General features: G+C 39.4%; 1 protein-coding gene across 1 annotated transcript in view; it reads left to right on the top strand.

Annotated features, from left to right (window-relative positions):
* The window catches only part of osbpl10a (oxysterol binding protein-like 10a), a 77,134-nt gene that overhangs the window by 51,581 nt on the left and 1,972 nt on the right, over positions 1-23,581 (top strand). Inside the window, exons 7-11 of the mRNA XM_074686925.1 lie at positions 2,466-2,596; positions 17,023-17,172; positions 17,685-18,183; positions 22,566-22,752; positions 23,236-23,418. Of these exons, the coding sequence (XP_074543026.1) occupies positions 2,466-2,596; positions 17,023-17,172; positions 17,685-18,183; positions 22,566-22,752; positions 23,236-23,418 (1,150 nt within the window). The remainder of the gene's footprint in view (positions 1-2,465; positions 2,597-17,022; positions 17,173-17,684; positions 18,184-22,565; positions 22,753-23,235; positions 23,419-23,581) is intronic.

The raw sequence follows: 23,581 nt of genomic DNA, 5'->3' as shown, positions 1-23,581 counted from the left end.
CCCAGAAATGGAAGGTAAAACCATTGGAAACAGCTACTGCATGAATGTTTGTCCCTTCACTGTTTGATCTGCGGCAGCCTCTTTACTCCACCTGCATGCCTCTATCCAATGGTCCAAACACCCCCTGCTCACTGAGTATTTCTACTTCTGGTGCTTCATTGTGACATCCCTAGATGAACCTGTCCTTTGTTGCAAACCAACTACTCAAGGGAAATCCTTTTAACAAGCACAAACGCATGGACTGTTTCCAGAAATATTTCCCCTTAAACTCTGCATTGAAATGAACTTTCGGGAGTCCATTACCCTCAAAACATCTTCAGAATAACCTTTTCAAAAAATTCAATTTTCACCGCATTTAAAACTCACTCACATCCACTTGCCTTCTGGGTGCCCTAGCTCTGCTCATTTTTCTGGGAGTCCAGTACTGCACTTACACTGTTCAGGATCCAGTCAATGAAACTGTCAGTTGACCAGAGCTGGAGCCTGGCCCGAGGGCTAGATAAGCAGATTTTGCCGAGACAGCCTTGCTTCGGGCTCACTAGCATGTCAACCTGAGTCAGTCCAGCTTGTTTCTCACTAATGGATATCAAAGAACAGCCTCTTGGTGCATTAGACATTTAACCTAATTTGAGCCTTTGGGATGGAGGTTAGGGGCGTCCATGAACCACTAACTGTACTATGAAATGAGATCTACTACTGTGATAGATATCAGAGAAGCTTTCTGATGGAGGTGTACAAACAAGAGACAAAAATATCATCAGTACAACACACTGCAAGAAGATTTTAATTTATTGAAACACAGTGTTAATATTACTTATGGAATTTAATGTCTGAGTCATTAGGTCTGTAATCAGTCTTGCTGTTTTTGGCCCAAGTCATGATACTATTTATACAATACATTTTCAAATATTAATTGCAGAAGAATTTAGCAAATGTTTCCAAAATACAAATATTATGAAATTAATTTTGAGAGAGACATGTTTGAAGAGATACAACTCCACTGAAGGTAGACGGTCTCTTGTCTTCTCTCATATTTAATAATTCAACCTTTGCTTTTAAATGTACTGTTTCTTTTATCAACCCAGCATTTTAATCTATAAGGATGCTGATGTGGGTCCATTCCTTGGTTAATAAGTCAGAAAACATGTCAAAGAATCAACTAATTCAACATGTAATTGGCATATTGGAAAGTGAAACCCTGTTAACCACTTGACTCTTCTAATAGTGTGACAAACACAAGTTATGTTTTATGTTCCCCCAAAGATATGGCAACTACCGCTTGATTTGACCCGCCCACTTTGGTAAAAAATAGACATTCAAGGTCCCCAGAGGATACATTTCAATAAATTTAGCGGTATTTTGGCTTTTTCTTCTAGTGCAACTTTGATGTTGGCATGTTTGGGACTCAGTGAGCTGTTAGGATTTGTTCACATGAAAAGCTCAGTTTGTACAGCAGGTGTTTATGCACAGAGGCTATGTCCCCCGTTGCAGGGGTTGTAGACTTAGTTTCAGGTCCTGACACTATTTGGTGCATGTCATCCTTCACACTTTCCCCCATTTCTTCCCTCTCTTAAAATTCTACTATAAAGTTAAGGCAAAAATGCCCTTCCCCCAAAGACTCTAAAAATGTTGGCTAACGTCCATGTACCGTGAGGATGAAGCAGTCTTGCTGAAGTGATCCAGTAACTTGTTCTGTGAACAAAAACCTGCAAGTAGATCGTATCTGCTTGGGATAGCATGCTAATAATGATATCATTATGAGCATGTTAGCATGCATTTTAGCATGCTACCATTAGCGTACAACCAAGATTTGTCAACTCAATAAGCTGCTTGTGTGACCTGGACTCTTATTCTCTGCTTCTTAAGTTAAAAACTTGTATTTTGTATTCAACAGTCATGACAAAGCATCCCAAGGTCAAAATATAAAACAAGCCAGAGATGGTTATTAAATTATATATCCCGCTACAGCAGATTGTAAGACATTTAGAGGGATTTTGCTGCAAGAGATGACCTAAAATAGGTCCAACATGTTGAATCATCATCTGACAGTTCGTCCCTGAAAGGGAAGACAGAAGAGGATGAAAGACTTTGGATAGATTTTCTAACGCCTACAGCTTCTTTGATAGAAATAAATGAGTTCAATGCTCAGTTAACAGAGTGAGACACATTCAATAAGATGTACAGCTATAAAACTTTCACAGAATATATATTGTTTGTGACCCTTGAGGCAAAATGAATCATCTTTCCAATCATTTCAGCATGCCTGACCTTAGGAGAGAACACACAAGCATAAAGACATGCACACACTCTCCAGATGTCAGTCAAACTTCCTTCTGTTGGAATAAAGCAATAAATACACAAACATGAAAAGCAAATAATAGTAAACCTCGAGCATCTCCTTCTCTTCATAACTGCTGTTGACTCAAAGCTGTACTAAGCTCTGACACTGCCTTGTCATTTTTCAGATGGTGTTCCTGTGTGGACTGTACCAAAGTCACCCTCAGGGGAGCTGCTGAAGAACGGAGGTCTGACTCCTCTACGATCAACCGAGCCCTCCCCGGCCTTCAGGAAAAGGAGTCTGTCCCATGGTGCTGAGGTGAGAAACATTGTGTCATGCTGTCAATTATCACCTCTCTCTGCTGTCTCTCTGCTCTCTCTTCCCACGTTGTCTTATTTGTCTGGAGAGCTGGTGTCTCAGGTGTGGGACTGAGATCACTGTCAGGCTGTGGAATTAATGTGGAAGATATTGCAACTGAAATATTGATGGTTTGTGGGACGCTTGTGATAGAGATTGCAGGTTATTGCGAGTTGAAAGTGTGTTGGACATGGAGATATTTCATGGTGCTGTATTAGATTTTTCCTTTGGCATGATGACTTCATTCTGAACAGGCTGTAACTTCTTGCTTGCTTAAGACCATGAACATTTAACCTTGGCAGCATTGACTTCCACATTGTTGTCTTTGTGTGTGAGTTCAAGCAAACACTTCTCAAATTTCCATGTAAAAAGAATTTAGAAATCATCAGGCACAAGTTAAGAGGAACTTCCACATGAAACAAAAAATAGCCAACATGTGCATGAAAGATGTTTTTTCTTGAATTAAATAGCTGATCAGCAGTTTAGCCTTGTGTAATCGACTTTAAACTTTCAGAAGCCTTTGTAGACACGTTGACAAATACGTTTCTTCTGAAAAGAGTGCTTACTCTTTCCATTTTATGAAAATAAGCTGACAAAGTATTTTGAATAACCTTATCTTTTCAAGCTGTGTTAAGTAGATTTTTCTGCTGTTGTGAGGTGAAAAAAAAGTCAAAAGCTTCTTCCAAGATAAGAAATGATAAGAAAATTATGAATGAAATCAAACACGTTTTCATTCTTTCACATCTTCTGACGCCAAGAATAAATCTGTGCTAGTTTTGATGTACCTCAGTTTCTTCTTCGCCCTCTCATGTTTGCCTTTGTTGCTCAGAGAGGGAAGCACTCGTTGCTACTGAAAGTTTTAACAGAGCCGCTGTCAAATAAGTGGGTCACACAGCACAGAGCTGGAACCAAGCCCATCCCAGGAGAGGGCTTTATGAATTCTTGCCCTGCTTGTCCACTCTGGAGAGGGGCCGGCTGTCTGACTGTCTGGACCACCACATATCAGAGAGTGGTAATTGAGTCCAGGTTACTCTGATGCAATGGTGTGTCAGTGTGATGGAGGAAGGAGAGATGTGTGAAAGTGAGAGGCTAAGAGGGTGACACACTGATGCTGTGGTTTCAGTCCCAAGTGAAAAGCAGATGTTTCAATAATCTTGGTCAGGTATTGATGATCGCAGCAAAGACATCAGCAACATGCAACCTCGACAATCAATTTGAGACAGAGTAAAAGTGAAACATAATCAAGACACATCGCTTGTTTGTGGCTCCAAATCTTTTTCTCAGATTAATCTCAATTAACTCAGAAATGTATCATGTTTTTTAATCTTTTTTGTTGCACTTAAGAGCTCCTGAGGAGCAATAAGCAAGAAAAAACAATCCAGAAGTGAGAGTTTTGACTTTTTGTGTCAACTTTGGTTCACATTAAAACCCTCAAAACAGAAATGATGTTATCCTCCTTAAAAATTTAGCATAAAAGCTAACTTTTTTCTTAACAAATTTCAAAGTTAGTGTCATGTAACTGCATGTTTTTCCATTTTTATTATTAAACCTTAAACTTTTACAGATAAGTATGAACAAATTCTGAAAACCAATAGAGTGTAACAGCTAATGTTAGTATCTTACCAGTTCCTAGCTAGCTACTGTCGTTAGCCTTGTTACAACTGCAAATGAGTGGTTGACCAAAAGAATTGAATGTTGTCTGTTCATTGCTAATAGTTTTTCACATATTTTGCTAAAATTTTCTAGAATAAGAAGTTAAGATGTGAACTTCATGAGGTTCTCTGGACAGTGTGTACAAACTTTTAAGCATTTACAAATTTCAAGCTAGCTCCCTTTAATGCTAAGAACTAAAGCGTTCCCTATCTTTATATGTAGCACCAAGGCTAAGCAATATTAGCTAAGAAGCGGTTTGGTGCTAATCATCTTAAAGTTATTTAAGAAATATACAGCTAATTTTAGCATTTTCTTATTTCAAGGTAGCTGATCTTGATTAATAGGACTATAACAGGGCAGTTTTACCTAAGTCGCTGTTTAGCGCTATCATCTTAAGGTTACTAGGCGTGTTTACAACTCATGTTAGCCTTCACTTAATTCAAGCTAGCTTTTTTTCTTTATGCTAGGAACCAAAACACCTCTTATCCAAACATTGAAAGAGCAAATTTAGTTAAGAAGCTGTCCAATGCTTACATCTACTGTTGTCACATTTAGCTTGATGGTCATCACTTGAGTTGTAGAGACTTGAAATATAGGCTTTTGTTTACTTTTTTGGCTGCTAGTGAATCAGGTAGCGTTTAAGAGTTGTCTATAAGTTTAACCAGCAATACAACAAACTCAAACTTCTAAAAGTTTCAGCCTCATGTAAACATTGGTCGCTTTTCTGAGACACCCCTTTGCTGCTTGGTTCTGTCATCCCATTATTCAGCCAGCACAGGAAAATGAATCTTCAGCTTTGAATAACAAGATGAAGATTAATGGTGCAAGTGTCATCTGGGCACCACTCAATGCCACACCCTCCAATAGTTAACCTTTTGATGAATGTTAGCCCCAGATCATTACTTGTCATGACTCCCGGTCGTTAAACATTAAGGGAGCAGCCTCGTGTCAAATGTTAGCTCGCACTGCCAGTCACATTAAATCTCACCACAAAACAAGGTACAGAGAGCAGGAAGGGACATTTTACCCTTGATGTGAGCAGTGAATCAGCACTCTCCATGAGGGACTCCACTGTGCCCACAGCTCTTATCTGTCATGTTAATGACAATTTTCTATTGACATCTGAGTGTAAATGGGTATTACTGTGTTGTAGTGTCAACCCATTTGAAGTTAATTGTCAGGCTGTTCTGTGCACCTCACTGTGCAAAATTAGGGCCCGTGAAGAGAGGGCGGCTTATGGTGGTGATTTGGCACCTTTCAAGACATTTTCGACAGTGTTATGGCAGTTTTAATTCAGGAGGCCTGAGCCAACCATCTAATATTCCTGCCTCCAACAGTATGTCAGCCCAGTTCACTGTGCCATTTGGATACTGTGCCTCCCTAATGAGTTAGTCAGGCTTAAAATCAAATAAGGTACATATATTAGAGCAAATTTGGAGTTAATGTGGTCTTTATCTATGATGACACACTAGGGCCACGAGGTATTGAGGAGTATCTACCTTCACTTTATCTTCAGAAGCATCATGTTTGTGATGCATTGTTAGAAGCAGGTGTCTCTAGGGATGGATACCTTTCACATTTGAAATTATGCGGTACCAATGCACAGTACCTGGCAATCGGTACCGATACTCAACGGTACCAATTTTTGGTACTTTTTTGTGTTTATGTGCTTAAAAATAACACTTTTTTAAAAACAAAGTATTAAACATTTTTAATTAAACATATTTATTCTTTAATATATAAATGTGAAATGTTGTGTTCATGTCCAGCATGGAAAATTGCCTACTCTTTTACTTCCTCATAGTCACAAGGATGCATTTAGGTAACTAAACATGGTACCTTTTGATTTCATGTGAATCAGAACTTGGTACTTTTCACAGAATTCAATTCATACCTATAAAAGTACCAAATTCGGTACCCGTCCCTAGGTGTCTTGGTTTCGTGAAGCTTGGTAGCTCTCATTGTTTAGTTTGAAGACACACAACATCACTGCTTGTCTTTTTTTATGGTCCCATCAACTTAATTTCTAAAAACTGCAGGCTTATGATTTTAGTAAAAAAAAAAAAAAAAAGCCCTAGAAAACCAAGCAGCAAGGGTCTTACAGCTAATGCAGAAGTGTGAAAAGACTTCATCTACTTTAGTGTCCATGTTAACTTCCCAAGACCCAGCGGCCACATATGTGGACATCACATTTCTGCCTCTCAGACCCATGATACTTAATTTTTTTAAACTTTGACCTCTCATCCACATTTAGGGACACTGCCCACATAATTTTTCACAAAATCACACCCATTTCAGTAAAAAACCCCAATGTATTTAAGTAGAATAACACGACTAACGAACAAACTACTAATACAGAACTCATAACACAAATAATCAAACTTCCTGTACAATGACCAACTTTGGTGGTAATACTTTTTAGGTCTTACTTATCCCAAATAGCAAGGTGAATTAAAAATTGCACATCAGACAAAAGCTTGGGTCTTAAGAGGTTAAACTTATTTTTATAACTGGGGCGTGGTATTTTTGACTGACAGGTGGGCTCAATGTTTTCTGGACAGCCAAAGGCTCATGAAATATTAGGCAGAAACAGCATTTCCAATATGGTGACTGCCATTGTTCAGCTTCATTACCCACCTCAGAAACTAACTGGTGACATCATTATATAGTCTAACTCTATAAAATTAGAACATTGCTAATATTCAGCAAATAAATAAACTAGCTGCTGTTAGCTAACAGGGCAACAAATTAAGCTTAATGGGATGCGGCAACATCAATCCGTGTTCCGTGATGACAAAGACAATCAGTGCAGGTTTAACTCAGCCCATATACATCATCATACCTACTGTGCACATGTGAACTTAGCATAGACTAAATATCTTTCTGTTTAGAGTAAATGCTCAAAATCTAAAATCTTATTTGGACTGATGCTAAGCTTTTGTAACATCCAGAGGGGAACATGTTACACCTAGACTCAAGTGTTGACAGTCAACAATAATACCCATCAAAGTGTCAATCTGCTCACACTGCACAGAGACACACCATCTGCAGTCTGCTAACAGTTAAGTGTATTCCCCTGTGTAGGTGTCGCTTCCTGGAGCAGTTAAAGTTTCTGTGATACATTTAGATTTACTTTCCTTCCTCACCGTGACACTGCTCTTTAATATTTGTCACTTTTCCTTCCGTCTGTTTCTCTCGACTCTGCCCTACAGCTTGAACCAGATTTGATTTGAGCTTTTAAAGATGCTCCGGCTGACGTTTGAAGAAAGACAGTGGGATGGAGAAGATGTGTTGCAGATTGCCTGAGTGCATTAGTCCAGTGTTGCAGCACAGTTTTTCATCTTTTAGTTTGATTTTAATTGGATTACGCTCTGTTTTATAAGCCATGAAGATTTTGGCCTCTCTGTGAAGTTGATTGTCATATAAACACTACTGATGAGGTCTAGACGATGATCAGGGTATCAATATGGTAACATGTCTTTTTCCAGGTGATCTAGTGAGACAGATATTGTGCCACCTTGTGGTATAAAAACATGATGCAGATTGAGTTGCTTTGGCCTCTAGAGACTGCTGACCCAAACTGTCTAAAACAGTATTTGACATTAAGTCTCAGTATGCAGCTAATGACAGAAAGCAGAGAACACTCTTGAATAATTAATGGCTGTAATGAAATGTTCTTCTTCACCTCCAGTTTCAGTATTTGTCACTCAGCTTAAAATATGGACATAATGTTTGCAGCCAGCGCGATTCAAGGTCAGTTCTTGGTCTCATCTTCAATTTCTTCTCTTGGACGTATGCCAGGTGAATATTTTCTCTCTAATCTTGTGAGTGCTAGAAAGAAAATACATCACCCAAGAATAATAAAGGTTAGCTTATTGAATTATTTAGCGCCACAGTGGTGTTTGATATTGAGTTCTAGTGCGAAAGCCCACGAGAAGAAGCCACATGGCTGCTGCACGATGGTGGGGAAATGGTGGAAAACTTGCACGTGCTTGCAGAAATCAGTCAGATTTATGGAATAGGCCTATATTTATTTCTCCTTTTCGCTTTTCTCATGCTTAGACTTCATCCTATGAAAAAAACACTTAACAGTAGTCCAGGCAGACATCAGCCAAAACATGTTGAAGTAAAAAAGTGGTGAGTATTTAAAGATGTTTTTATCTCTCCTGTTCCCTGCTGTTTCAGCTTTTCCCTTCTTTGAGTTATTGTTCCTTATTTATTCCAGCAGAGGGCAGCAGAGTCCTCCACTCTGTTGCTTTTCCTCCAGTAAACATTCATATATGAACACTTCAGTAATTAAATACTTGAACAGTGGCAAAAACATCAGCAACTATTCATCTCTGTGTTAGTAGATTAACATTTAGGTCACAACCCACAACAAAGTAATTTTTTTAATGTTTCATATGAACTGAGTTAATAAGAGTTTTAAAGCCACATTAATCAGCCCAAGCAATAAAAAGTGTGTCTGTGATGGTGCCTCAGTTTTACCTAAATCTTATTAACTGGCACAATGGTCCTGTCCATTCCAGGGTGAATAACATCAATAAAGAGCTGCGTGTGCTCAGGTCTGAGCTCAGTGTGGAAAATATCAACCCATGACTCACTCTCAGCTCTCTAATCCACTCTCTTTATTGAACTCGGGATTTACTTAAGGGATTCTGGAAAATACTGGCTGTAGGAAAATACTTTCTCCTGTGTCCTGTACTGCACTATAGTATGAGGAGACCCAGCCCAGGAGTTTTAAAGAAAAACCTTTACTCTTTTTGAAAAATCACTGGCAGGAAGTTTGAAAGAAATTTTGATCTCTTTGAGGTAGTAGTAATTGCTCTGATTGAAAAAGATTAGAAAATAGTCGAAGATGCCCTGCATGTTGCCCCTGAATTGAACTGAAAGAGATTTTTGGATGCTTTGTCGTTGGTATGGCATGTAAGGCTAAGACCTTTAGCTGAGGATAAAGATGTCTGACTCTGGCCCTGAAAGCTTAATTTTTTTAGTATTCTTTTGACCTCATGCTAGTAAAAGCACTATTCTCCACCAGGTCATAGATCTGACCTTTCCAGTAAAAACGGTTTCAAGCTTTAGGGGTTTGATTTCATAACATCACAGATATTTGTGCTTAATTATGTGCCTTTACATCATCCCTACCCGTAGTAGCCTGACATGATATCCAACTCAAAAAAAAAAAAAAAGGAAAGGAAAGGAAAGGAAAATAAACTATATTTGTCTAGCATTGATATTTTAGAAAACCCTTATTCAGTCTCTGTCTGAAACACACCTTTTTAGCCGCTGTCTCTTTAAGGCTCTTGCTCCACAAACCCCCCTTCCCTCTGATTGGCCAGCGCTCTGGAGACCTATCGAGTGCAGAACTTTGAGCAGACCTTTGTGTTTGAGGCCGACCTCTCAAGAATAGCCCAGTTAGGAAATCACGCTTATGCAATGACCTAATCATTGTTGATTTAAACACATGTTTAAAATATGAAAAAACAACATACCCCCTCTTTAACATGGTGATATTCTGGTTTTTAAATCTTTGTGTAAGTGTGTCTCAGTGTGGGTGCGTAAAGTAACTGCTGTGTCTGCAGCGGCTGTGTCTCACATCCTCTCATTAGAGGCTGTGCTGATGAAACAGCTCATTATGATTTATAAATGAAGTGCTAGGACTCAACGTCTCAGCACTACTTGCTTCATGTTTCTGAAAGAGGTGGGACAGATTTGGGAGGCCATATTCTTAAACATTATCATTCTTTGGTCGGGGTATTTTTCTGTAAATAATAATAAAACAGTATCCTGCTTTTGTCAAATTTTATGTCTTTTGTTTGTCCTGTGTTTTACCTCTGCTTCAGTTGATATGTCGTCATCCAATCTTGGGTATCAAATACCGTAATCCAGAATTCAACTACATATTCAGGATGCGTATTCACATTCACCATATTATATATATGTATTAAATCTATCCATAAAATCTACCGTACTACTCTCTGTTTCCAGCTGAGTATACTGGCCCCACAAGACTCCATATTCATGGTCGTGTACCATCTGTGCAAGAAATGCAGCTAACTAATTAAAGACAAAGTGCAAGAAAGGTTACGATTGGAAAATTAAATTTGGCCGACAAATGTTCTCCCTCTGCTTGTAATGACTAATACTGCAAGTAACCACTTTTTAATTCACCGCCCCCAAAGGAGTGTAAGGAGAAATCCACTTTGCTCAAACTTCAAAGGCACAGTTCGAAAGAGGACACTTCTGTCGGGGAACTGTAGCTACACTACACTATCCCCTCACCTCTCAGGTGATGTTTTGACCAAATAAAAACTAACTAGCCTGTTTGAACCGTGAAGTTAAAGGAGTCTTTGAAGTGCGAACACAGAGCAGACTCGCTCCACCTGAGCTTACTGAGACAGAGTCAGATAGAAAGAGAGGTAGAAATGTAAAAGAGAAAGGAGAGAGAAGAGGAAGCAGTTACGGAGAAAAATGTGATGAAACAGAATAACAGATGCCATGAATGAAGACGGTGAATGGAAGAAACAATGACAGAGATGACAGTGCGCGGGTGGAAGAAGAGAGAATGAATGCATCAGACATGAGTTTGGAGGCAATTGGGAGGAATTTTGTGACGCTGAAACGAATTATGGAAAGAGACTTGTACATAGGAGATTTAGACGCATGTTAGAGATAAAAATGGGGATGAAGTGCGTTGATCAGTCAGACTGCGATTCATCACACAGCAGCTGCTTTACATCATGACATCATGATGTTTTTCAGGTTTTCAAATTAAAACATGAAGAAACTGATTACTATTTTTAGTTATATCTATAAAAAAAAAGTTGAGCTGCCAATGTTAGCATTTTAGCTTCCTCACAATGGGCCCTGTTGTCTATCCAGATAACTCATTAGCTCTCAGACAAGTCAAACTAGCCCTTTACTACTTCCTAGCTAACAGGACTGTGTGGTTTGTTATAAAAAGTACAACTAATAAGGCACTGAAACTTCCAAGTTTGCATATCCAACCACTAAACTATTATTTAACATTTTCTGTCATATCTTGTTGTAATGCTTCAAAGATGTGGCAGTGTTGTTAAGAATGTTCTAAAGTAATGTTAGCTACCGAGAAGCTAATTTTAGCATTTAAACACTTCCAAGCTAAAACAAAATCATTCTGAAAGAAGTTATGAAGCTAACATTAGCTGTTATCTAATTCTAGCTTATCTGCTGTTTTAACTTTCAATACAACCAAATGTTCCATTGCATTAGGTAATGATTTTTTCTATCAGTAATTCCAGTTGATGTTAATTTCAATATGGCCTAACATTCCTTTCCATTAGCTACCATTAGCAGGGCTCTCAAGTTTTGAGTGCAGACTAGAGTGACGACCCCAACACTTTACATGGAAGATATGGAGCCTATAGTCCACAGAGCGGATCGTGGCGGCATCAGATGTACCAATGTGCGGGACCGCCAGACGCGCGTCATATCTATGATGTGTCATAGCTGATCAGACGTTTCATAGTTTTCCTAATGATTATACGCGAGGAAAAGAGAGATCATAATGATTGTTCACGAGTCTTAAGTCAAGTCTTAAGTCTCTCAGTGGACATTTTTTTCAGCGTGAGAAATATAATGTGTGGCAGGAGTGCGTGACAAAAGACCCAATTGAGTGACTGACACGCTCAATGCGTGACACTTGAGGGCCCTGCATTAGCAAATGTGCTACTACAGAGCAAATGTTAGCATTTAACCACTATCAAGCTAAAAAAGATGTCTCCAATGTGGGAGAAGTTATAAAGGTAGCACAAGGATGGAAGGGAATTAGCCTCAAGGAGTTAATGCTAGCTACTAGTCAGCTAATGCTAACATTTAACCACTTCTGAATGGATAATAGTGTTTGATTTGCAGAAAGAGATTGATGTACATGGACACATTTATTAAACAGGTAGACTTTAGCTCTTTTTTTGGTCAAAGCTTAGAAATTAGAAATTAAAAAGGTAAAACACCTTAAACTTGAAATATGGCTTAATCTCAAAATAATTCTTTTCAACTACCAAATTATTTTTTCGTCGTCAAACCTTAAAGCAGCATGTTCTCTCTAAGAGAATGACTTAAGAGTAAAATTGCCAACAATTTAAACGTTTATATTTTTTTCTTAAAAAATAAAAACATTTCAAATGTTTTAAGTTTGCAATCTGCCACAGAAAGCTGGTATACAAACATGTAACATAAAAAAGCTGGAGGACAAAGCAGGTGTAGGAGGAGGGAAAAAGGCAGTAAAGCTTGTCAGAGGGAGGAAAGTAAAGGGACCAGTTATGAGGACAGCAGGGAGGAGGTGAAAATGGAAAGAGATGTAAGGAAGCACGCCAGAGGGATGATGGGAGGATGCAGAGGGAAACGTCACTGGGACTTTCCCTGAGCCTTTCTCACTCCCCCTCCTCCCCGTTTTGTCAGAGTGGGTGGTGGGAGAGACTCTGCGAGTCACGCACAGCAGCACACCACCTTAACTCAGCCTCATTGTACGTCTCTCTAACAAGACTCAGGACTCCTCTTTAAGAGGGCTGCTCGCTCAGGCAACAAATTCTGTTTGGAAGAAGAGGGGAGAGTTTTTTTTTTTTTATCATCTTTGGTGCCTATCAAGATTTAAAACTTTTCAAAAGATCCATTTTCTGACAGACTTTCCATTGCGACTACCCCTCTTTGATTGGATTACACTGGTTTAAACCTTGTGGACTGGCTGTCTTGTTTGTGGATTTCTTCTTTTTGTTGGAGTTCACTGTGTCCTGAGTTCAGTCCTTTTACTTTCTCCCTTTTTGGAGATGAGATCCAGCTTTATTCCCGTCAAGCCTGTAGCTACACAGCAATGCAGCGTGAGTGTTTACATGCTGATGTTTGTGTTTGTGCCCGTGTCCTCACATAGTGTGCAGCTAGTCTTTGCATCTGTTTTTGGATGTGGGTTGAAAAGGGAAGTTGCTGCCTTAGGGGTTACCCAGAATGCACTAGGATACATTTTAGCAGTAAACATCACTTATCTGTTGTGTGAAGCAGTTTTCCTCTGACACAGGGAGTCTTTGTTGACTTCATGAATTTTAGAACAAACTAACCGTCAGGGCTAGCTCTGCTGGTAAACATTTACAAGGACGGTATCTTTAAAAGTTGCTGAGTTGGTTGGAAGTGTGAAAGGCTATCCCTCTCTTATAGAGAGGATATCCCCATGATATCAGATTATTAACTGGTTCAACTCTCTAGATAGTTTTTCTGGCTGGCCTATTAGACTTGAATTGTTTGTATTTCTTCTTCATTGAAAGGCTTAATTCCCTGGTAGGCTTATAGGTTCAGGCTGATGAGATATACCTCAGCTGGTTTGATATATTCTACTGAGAGTTAAAGAGGAGTTTTTGATGCAACTACAACTTTAACAGCTGGTGGAGGCACCATTTTCCTAGGAAAACAAATCTCTGAAAGTCCACTTCCTGTAAACTTCCTGTTTAGGTTTAGTGCCAAACAGAAGATCGCTTTCTAAACCTGCCCACCCCCCACTTCCACTTATGCCACAGAGTGAACTGCATTTATAGCCATCTGAAAGAAGTAGGAAGAGGGCACAAATAAAACAGCAAGTTTTGGGACACACACCCATGGAAACAGGAACTTGATGTAATCATGCCACATAGAAAATAAGTTTTCCAGATGAAAAAAAAAAACTGCACCAATAAAATGACAACATGAGAAAAAGGTCCTTGTTTTTCAAGTATATGATACTAGTCCAGTCTCTGATTAAAAAAATGTTCAGTGCTGATGGATTCCTGACGTTTCTTGAGAACAGTATAGTCATCCGCTGATAAAATCTGTGAATTGACTTGACTTTAGTTAATCATATAACTTCTTAACAAGCCATAAACGTATAATGACAGTTTGTGAGGTTGTAGGTAGGGCTGGGCGATTATGGTAAAAATAAGAATCCTGATTATTTTAAGTGACATTGAAATCACAATTAATCTTTAAGTGATATTGAAATCACAATTAATCTTTAAGTGTGTGTAAGGCATTTTCTATTCAAAAACTTCAGTACTGATTTAAACACAACTTTAAAGAACCAGCAAGTGGCACATACATTATTATTGATACACATAAGTCACACACACTTGCTGTGGCTGCACATGGAACACAGAAGAGCTATGAAGCCCAGGAACTTGCGTACATCTACACTGTGTGGCATATTAATTGTTTTTCTTCGATTATATTGTTTTTATGATTGTCAGATGGAAAAATTGAAAGTCGATTGAAATCACGATTAAAATCCAATTAATTGTCCAGCCCTAGTTGTAGGCCCACAAACAAAAATGAGGTCAGGAGTTTCTGTTCAGTCTAACATTTTAGTTAAACTCTTGTTAATTGTTTGTGGGACCTACATGCAAATTCAGTGTTAAGACCAAGTGGCTACCTCTGGTCTAAAAATATAAGCTGCAGGCCGTTGAATTCCAAGACATATCACTTTGTTCTCAGAGGGTGCCAAAAGTTCCTTATGGTTTGTCATTATCATTAGCACAGATTTAAAACCTTTCTGTTTCAGGTTTTTCATACTGTAAAACCCCAGCTGGCCCCTCTGCCTTCATTCATCATCCTAGGTTGACTATTAATCACTTCTGGACAAGTTAAACGGCATTAAACTGCCTTTGTGTGAGTAATGACAACCACCGAGTCCATCAGATGATCCACTGGAGGGTTCTTCTTCTGCAGGTTGCTCTGACCTCTTCATCAGTAATTTCCTGTTTCTGTCAAGAGCCTCTTTAATTAGTCAGAACCTCTGGAATCATAACACACCTCCCTCTTCAGTACCTCCTCTCCTCTTCTCTCCACTTCTATATATATCATTATGCTTGGAGAACAAACCAGCTCCAGGGACTCCTGTGCTTGTGTGTTCAAGCATGCTCCCTCGCGTGTGTTTGTATGAGTGTGTGCCCTGTGTTATGTGTGAAATGTTTTGGTAGAGACTGTGCTCAGAGTGGATATGTGGAGCTTTTTGCATACATACATGGAATGAAATATTCAGGTAACTTCATGCGGGCACTCCAGTGCTGGAAACGTTCTCCGCTCTTCCCCCTTTCTGCAGAAGCACTCTATGCAAGAATAATTCCCTCATTATTCGTTCTTATTTGGCTTCTTTGAAGCAGCAGCTTCTCGAAAATGAGATAAATTAGGTTGGAGAAAGGACACGTGTGCACTAAACACGGTTTAAACGTAGGACAAAGAGCAGTGTGGCAAAGGGGGTGCACAGAGAGTTGTTGTTGCCCACAGGCTTGAAAGCACTTTCTGCATTATACATCAGCCTCTTCCTTGTTTTTTTCCATCTTCCTTCCTGCCCTAAGTAGCTGTAGGAGATATCAAAGGCATCAGCTCTTCTTTAACCTCGACTAGATCCATTTCCAGTTGAATGCTGGAACACAAACGAGGGACACGACTATAACCAGTGCTGTGTGTTATCCACCCAGAAAGGCATTGTGTAGTTCCATTGTTAAGATGCACTCAGGCTGTTCAAAGACATGTGGTACTTCATACAAAACCCTGAAAGAGGCTTGAAAGGTGGGGTGACATGGCTGAATGGATTATGAGTGGGCTGCTGTGGGAAATGAATGAGGTTGCGTCCTTTGGTATTTATAGGTTTTCCCTCTCACAGTTTGGACTTCCGCCTCTAAATGAGTTGGGTGACCTTATCGTAGGTATTGACAGGTGACAGAAAATGCTGCATCTTGGCCTCTCCGTGTGATTGGCGCGGACACCATAAATGCATATTTACATTTTTTGTCAGATATGCAGGGATGGCAGTGTAAGAGAAGTTAGAGAATTACTATCTGGTTAAAAAAATGTTTATAATTGTCTGAATATCTGATTGAATGTTGTGCCTCAGCTAAAGCACAGCTCTTGTAAACTGCTACAACTGCAAAAATGCTTCTACCCGGACATAAACAAGCACAGATGTGGGGCAACCTAGTTTAACATATGTTGATCAAGAAAATGTGAACAAAGTACATAATGTTTTTTAGGCTGTACCTAGTAAAATTGATGTATAACAACTTAGCTAGAGCAACATGGAACCAGTACAGAAATATGGCCATTAACCTGGTAGAGCTAGCTTTGCTAATGCTTGCTACGTTTAGCAAATCAAACAGATATTGTTTACCTACAGATGCAGTGATTGCATGCTAAGCTCTGTTAAATAATTTTGCTCACTTAACTGTTTTCAGAGTATTTCTCAATTTGAAACTATTCCGTTAAAATTTTCTGTAAAACAATAAGGAAATGAACCATTTCTGTTTTATTTTTTGTTTAAGAGCCCTAAAAATATCAGATCTAGTTTTCTATTTCTGTACATCTTTGTAAACCAAAACCATGAAGAACACATCAGAGACACAAAATTGCACTGAATGAGATGTAACCTTGATATCATGTACAATCAATGACAGAAAATGATACTGTAGCTTTAACAAAAAAGCTTTTCCTGAACAGTTTTCTTTTCAAAGAGTTTGGTCTTCAGATGGATCTGGATAGCTTTGAGCTAAAACTAAGGAAGTTGTACATTCACTTGAACTTTGAAGGAATAGGTGGTTTTGGTCATCGCAATGGTTTAGTTTAGATTTATAAATCTTTCTTTAAAAACTGGTTAACACGCACATTGATGTTGTCGATACTTTTCACCAACTTAAAAAAAGTATTAGTAGAATTACAATGTGAAGTTTTTTTTGTTTTCCCAGCACCACTCAGGGCTCGAGGACATCAGCCCCACCGAAGAGGTGACAGATTCAGAGGATAATGAAGAGGAGGACCTGGGTGTCCTGGACGACCAACGGAGCATCATCCTCCACCTGCTCTCCCAGCTCAAACTGGGCATGGACCTCACACGGGTACAGGATTAAAACTGACTTTTTACAAATGAAGATAAACTAAAAACTCTTCAGATTCTTACAAATTGAGTTTACATCGTCTGATGGAAGTAGTTTTGTAGAAATTCTTGTTTTGTATGGCGTCATGTCCCTGACAAATCTTGAAAGGCTGAGATTGAGACATTGAGACTCAGACACTTATGTTTACTCTCTAACTTTGATTTGAATTTTGACTTTTCTGATCCACAATTGGGCTGTATAATCTCCATGTGAGGCTCTCCAGCCCCCTTTTGGAGGGTTTATTCGTTAATCAAATTTCAGTCATGACCACTCTTGCCTTTATTTGCATTAGTTAAATTTGGGGCTGTGATTCTGTTTCTTATGTGCATACATGAAAAACCAAGGCAGGGAGAGCAGCAGCAAAGACACCCAGGGGTACAGAACAGAGGGGGAAGCATAAAACAGGTGTTGGGGTGGAGGCTGCAATTCTTTTTCTTGAACAATTCTCATATTTTCATCTCTTTAACTTTTAGGTGGTTCTTCCTACCTTCATTTTGGAAAAGCGATCACTTCTAGAGATGTACGCTAACTTCATGGCCCACCCCGACATGTTCCTGTCGATCACAAACGGAGCCACTGCTGAGGACAGAATCGTCCGCTTCGTCGAGTACTACCTGACTTCATTCCATGAGGGGCGCAAAGGTGCCGTGGCCAAAAAGCCATACAACCCGGTGCTGGGAGAGACCTTCCACTGTTCCTGGGAGGTGCCTCAGGAAAAAGTCAAACCTTTCGTCAGATCCAACCAGGGGTCCTCGTGGGAGCCCAACAGATGCCCCAACAACACACAGCAGGGCGACGATTCACAGGGAGGATGCTACAGGGTCCGATTTGTGGCTGAGCAGGTTTCCCATCACCCACCAGTGTCAGGTTTTTATTGCGAGTGCCCGGAGAGGAGGATGTGCGTCAACGCTCATGTGTGGACCAAAAGCAAGTTCATGGGGATGTCAATAGGAGTGTCCAATGTGGGAGAAGGTGAGCTAAAGCACATTCTGCAAAACACAGATCAGGTCTAAAAAGTTTTGATTGTGTTTTTTGGATTTATTTGGAGTGATGGCTTAAAGTGAATCATGAAACCAGTAATATGCAATATGCCTCCATTCTTTTTGGCATTTACAAAAAAGATAATTAGATACTTAGCAAAATGGCGGATTAACAAACCCAAATAAAACACACAAAAAAATTATTTCCTTTGAATAATCGCTCACTTTTTTCACACTCAATGGATGAGTTTAACTTGTCATATTTTGCATGACTACTCTTTTAGTTTGTTGAAAAACAAACTAAATGTCAATGAATCATCAGGAGAAAATCTGCGTTTTAGGCAAACTGTCACAATGCCGTCCTTCATGGGGAGCATGTGACCTCTCCCATAGCAATCAATGATCCAGTCGTCCTCCCTGTCAGCACCATCACACTGTGTGTCGCACACTGATTTTAATGAGTCACTCTGAGCGGAGGAACAGGAAGTCCTTGAGTCTGATCGACTGAATACAGATACATGACCTGATTCGTTCAGACACCACAGCTCAGTGTTCCTCTGAATACCTGTCAGCAGGTCGTGACGCTGCACTTCATCACCGTGTGCGGAGGCTTGTGCTGCCATCAGAGAACGCCGTGACCCCAGCACAGGAAATATTGATTAGGGTTTTGTGTTTTTTGCTGTGGCTGCTTTCCTGATGGCGGGAGATTTGGACTTTTATGAACCGCTCAGGCTTGATGGATTGACAGTGAGTCAGCAAGTCAAGGAAAGAACAGATGAACAGCAGCGTGATGGACTTTGATTTGACCTGTGTTACACTCTGATCATGTCACAGGCTCACTGGTGACTTTTTTAGATATTTAATGCCATCAAAACCTGAATGCATACAAGACTTTTTATCAGCTATGTTAATCAGAGAGACAGAAAGCCAACAGAATCAGTCTTATGCCTCGATGAAGGGTTTTCTTACTGTGTGTAGGTCTTTCTGTATATCTGTTGGTTGATCACACGAAACGTTTTAAGAACAGCTGATAACAATAGTAGTTACTGGATGCATCAAACACCGGTAGAGATGATGAAACTAAAGACATGTAAGACTAAAATATGACACTTGTTTGACATCTCTGTAATCTGAATAACACAACACTAGTTGTCCGTACATAATGTGTACAGATTTTTAAACTTTTACATATTCAAAAGATGTAGAAGTAAGTGAATCTGTGAACTGCTTAAAACAATCCATTCTAAAAATAGCATGAGCTCTTCATGAGACTTGCTGAAATGATGAGGTCATCCCCAAGGTTAATATAGATTTGCTTTTTTCTCTAGGTTTTATTTTCATTTTGTTTGTTTTGATTTTCCATTTTCTATTTCAGTTAAGTTTTAGATTGTTTTAAAAGCATGCTCTCAAGGTTATTTATTTATTTATTTGTTTTAATTTTATTACAAATGCTTTAGTTTTAGTTATTAGGGTCCTTGACCAAAGGGAGAGGGCACCTTCTAACAAGCTAGTGTTTTTTTTGATTCAGATTATTTTTGTAATATGAGGTAAAACTCAGGACATCATACTGTTTCTAAAAACATGTTCACTGAGGACAAATAAACAATCTAATGCATCACTCAAACTTATTCTCTAGGATGAAAACCTAAGACATGTTTTGTATAATTTTGTAAACTCACAATACATTTTAAGTTAGTAATCAATTTTATGAAATGTTATTTTTTTAACTTTGTTAACGAAAATGTTTTTTTTTTCACCTCTTGTTATTGTTGTTTCATTAGTTTTTCATGAACTCTGATAAGCTTTATCATCACGTGAGGATCTGGCTCATGACATGTTGGAGGGGTGGGCCTCAAACACTGAGGTCTGCCCACAGTTCTGCCCCCAACAGGGCTCCAAAGAAGTAGTTTGTCCAATGGTATATGTCAGAAAACAATTTCATATGCCATTTTCAATCTTCATTTATATACACAACAGTATAAGCGAGTTTCAGGGTGGCTCGTTCCCTGTGGACGTCAGCAGCCTGCTTATAAAACTTGAATGAGTTCATCACATAAAGTTAAACCATACCATCACAATGTTTACCTCAACACTATCATCAAAAGCTATCTTGACAGGACTTAAAGACTCCTAATCCAGAAATATCATCTCAGTAGAAAATACTGTCGGCGGGTGAAGTAGTGATTAATGATGATCAAATGGCAATTTTGTGTTACACAGTTGAAATTGCATTCAGTCATGTTGTTTCAACCAAGATCATTTTTGAAAACCTTTTTCAAGTTGATAACAAGAGAAAAAAAAATGAAAATTTCCAAAAATTTCAAGCCAAAATATTCCAGGATATTATAGAAAAATTCATTTAAATTGACGGCAACAAAACCCTGACACTTTTGTCCTGAGCAAAAATTCCCATAAAACTTTTCAGGAAACTTTACTGAAATTTACTGGAACACATAAATGAAGTTAAGTTTTTCCTTAGTGGGAGTATAAGAGAGACTTTGAGCAGAATGGCTCTGTCCTGTTAAAAGTTTAAACCAGGTTAAGTGATGGCAGGTCATAAGTGAGCGTTTTAAACCTCCTCTTCTTCTTCCTCCTCCTCCTCCTCCTCCTCCTCCTCAATCAGCTGCATAAAAACTGCTTATATTCATGAAAGTGCTGAGGAAGAAGTTCCTTTTTCAAAGCATCTTTAGGACTTAAGGAGCTTCATAACTTCACAGTCCTGGAGGAGCCCTGCTGCATAATTCAGACTTTGACTTCTGATACTTTAAGTACATTTTAATTACAAAACTTCTGAACCTGTACCCAAGAAGAATTATAAAAGCAAAACTCAGGGAGAGTTTTATTCTTTAGGATTTCCCTTTTTACCGAGAAGAAATGAACTGAATCCCTGGCTTTCCATGTGTTGAGACTGATCCAGCATTTTTCTTTTAGGATGAAACTCAGTGTAAGAACAAACTGGAACATTCCCAAAAATAAAACATGGCTGTAAAGCAGCGTGGTTACTGAACATGTTTATTTCACTGAATGTAAAGGTCCTGTGTAAACACATGACGTCGTAGTGTGACAACACATGCCATTCACAGACATGTGAGATGCATAAATCCATTTATGCACTGACTGAGTGACTCAGATGATGAATAACATGCGCGCAGAGTCAGTCAGGAGCTTTGAGTCTTTTGGGCTCTCACGCACCCAGGAGATGTAACACAGACTGCCTGAAGGAGCTGTCAGCTGCTTTATATAATGCTCTTCACAATCAGCCTTCAGTGTGCACAGATTTAAAATAACAGAGGAAATGCTGCGCCTGAGTAGTAAATAGAAAAAACTAAACAAACAGGTCAGGAAAGCACTGGAAAGCAGACTGTATTAACTTTAGTTTAATCACAACATTACTCAAGATTTAAAGCCTCTGCTGTGATCCTGACAGGTTGATTACCACATATTACTGCTGCTTAATGTGCAGCCTAGTCAAAAGTTTAGTCCCATGTTGTTCTGTAACGGTATTAACTGTCTGTTGTAAACTTTTGTGTACTGGATGATTTGTTAAATGAATCACTGGTTCCTGAGTTTCAGGCCCAGGGATTAGATTTTTGTTTATTACCCCAAAATTTAGTAATGCATGTATAAGAGGCACAACCCTGACTGCTCTGGACTTAGAGAGAAGATTAGGGCTGGGACAATATGCTATTCTCACGATTCGATTCAATTTCGATTCTTGGGGGCAGATTCGATTTAAATTGCAATTCTTCGACATTTTCGTTTGTTGCGATTTTTAGTTTGCTTTTTTGACACCAGACCATATGGAAAAGTTAAAACGATGAGGAGGATGTCTACAGACTATATCAGGAGCCATATTTTCCCATTAACGTGAGTCAGAGAGAAACATTTCACCCTCTACTGGAGAAAAGTGGTAACTTTTTTCCAATCTAGTTTATAAATAAAGACTGAAATGAAGAAGTCGAATTTGAAAAAAAAAAGATAAAGAATCCAGATTTTGATATCAAACAAACAATCCTGATGTATTGATTTTTCCTCCCAGCCCTAAAAGAGATATTTTACTGTTTTGGGGGCATAAAACTGTCATTTCGGTTCCCCCGCAGTAGCTTTGTTTGTCAAACAGTGTAAAATAGAGTTTGTTGTAGCTACTGTCTCTTTAAGGCCCTCTGCTCCACAAACACCCTTCCCTCTGATTGGCCAGCCCTCTGAAGACCTGTCAAGGGCAGAGCTATGAAGACCTTGGTGTTTGAGGTGCGCCACTCCAACATGCCATGAACTAGTGGAACATAAACCAGCCTACACTGCTTCAAATTTTTGCTTTTGTTTCTTTCATTTTGGTTCCAATAACACATCTTCTTTTCGTCCCGCTCCTCTCAGGGGTCCTCTGCCTCCTGGAACACGATGAAGAGTACGTCTTCACGTTGCCCTGTGCCTACGCTCGCTCCATTCTCACTGTGCCCTGGGTGGAGCTCGGGGGCAAAGTCTCCATAAACTGTGTCAAGAGCGGCTACTCTGCAACCGTCACCTTTCACACCAAGCCCTTTTATGGTGGGAAGGTACACAGGTGAGTGTTTTTTTTTCTCAGTGATGGACAGCAGAAATTAAGTTTTTTTTTTCATTTATTAAGCTCTTAAAGCTGTTCTCTGTCTGTTACCACATCTTTATGTACAAGGTGGAGGGATTACAATTAGATTATTTGAACTGCCAGGTCCCCAAAGTAACTTAATATAATTTACAGTCCTCTGTTTTTTTTCTCATATTGGTGTTTAAGAAAACCCTTTTTTTAGCTGCTGGCTCTTTAAGACTCCCCACTCCACAAACCCCATTCCTTCTGATTGGCCAGCCCTCTGTAATGCAGAGCAAGGCACAGACCTTGGTGTTTTAGGCCCACACCTCTCATGTATGATAAACCATTTAAGAGATCCTTATACGACATGAGCTGAATGTAACAACACATGTACACATGTCCAATAAACTACAGTTAATAAAGAACAATTAATTTCCCCATCCAATAAATAACAACAACCTCTGTGTCTGCAACGCTCAGAGTGACAGCAGAGGTCAAACACAACCCGACAAACACCATCGTGTGCAAAGCTCAGGGCGAGTGGAACGGCACGCTGGAGTTCACCTACAGCAGTGGGGAAACCAAAGTGATCGACACAACAAAGCTCCCGGTCACTAAGAAGAAACTCCGGCCTGTGGACAAACAGTGCAGGACAGAGTCCAGGTGAGAGACTCAGAACTTAATACAAAAGCCAGGCTTTTGTCAACAGTTGAGGGGTGCCATGGAGTTAAGTTGCTCACACACTTTTTTGTTTACTTGTGTGTGTGTGTGTGTGTGTGTGTGTGTGTGTGTGTGTGTGTGTGTGTGTGTGTGTGTGTGTGTGTGT

Source organism: Halichoeres trimaculatus, unplaced genomic scaffold (assembly GCF_033239565.1).
Source record: "Halichoeres trimaculatus isolate MK-OKI-2021-1 unplaced genomic scaffold, fHalTri1.1 fHalTri1_scaffold_14, whole genome shotgun sequence".
NCBI lineage: Eukaryota > Metazoa > Chordata > Actinopteri > Labriformes > Labridae > Halichoeres > Halichoeres trimaculatus.
Note: the sequence above shows the minus strand (reverse complement) of the source record. Positions and strands in the feature narration are given on the sequence as shown.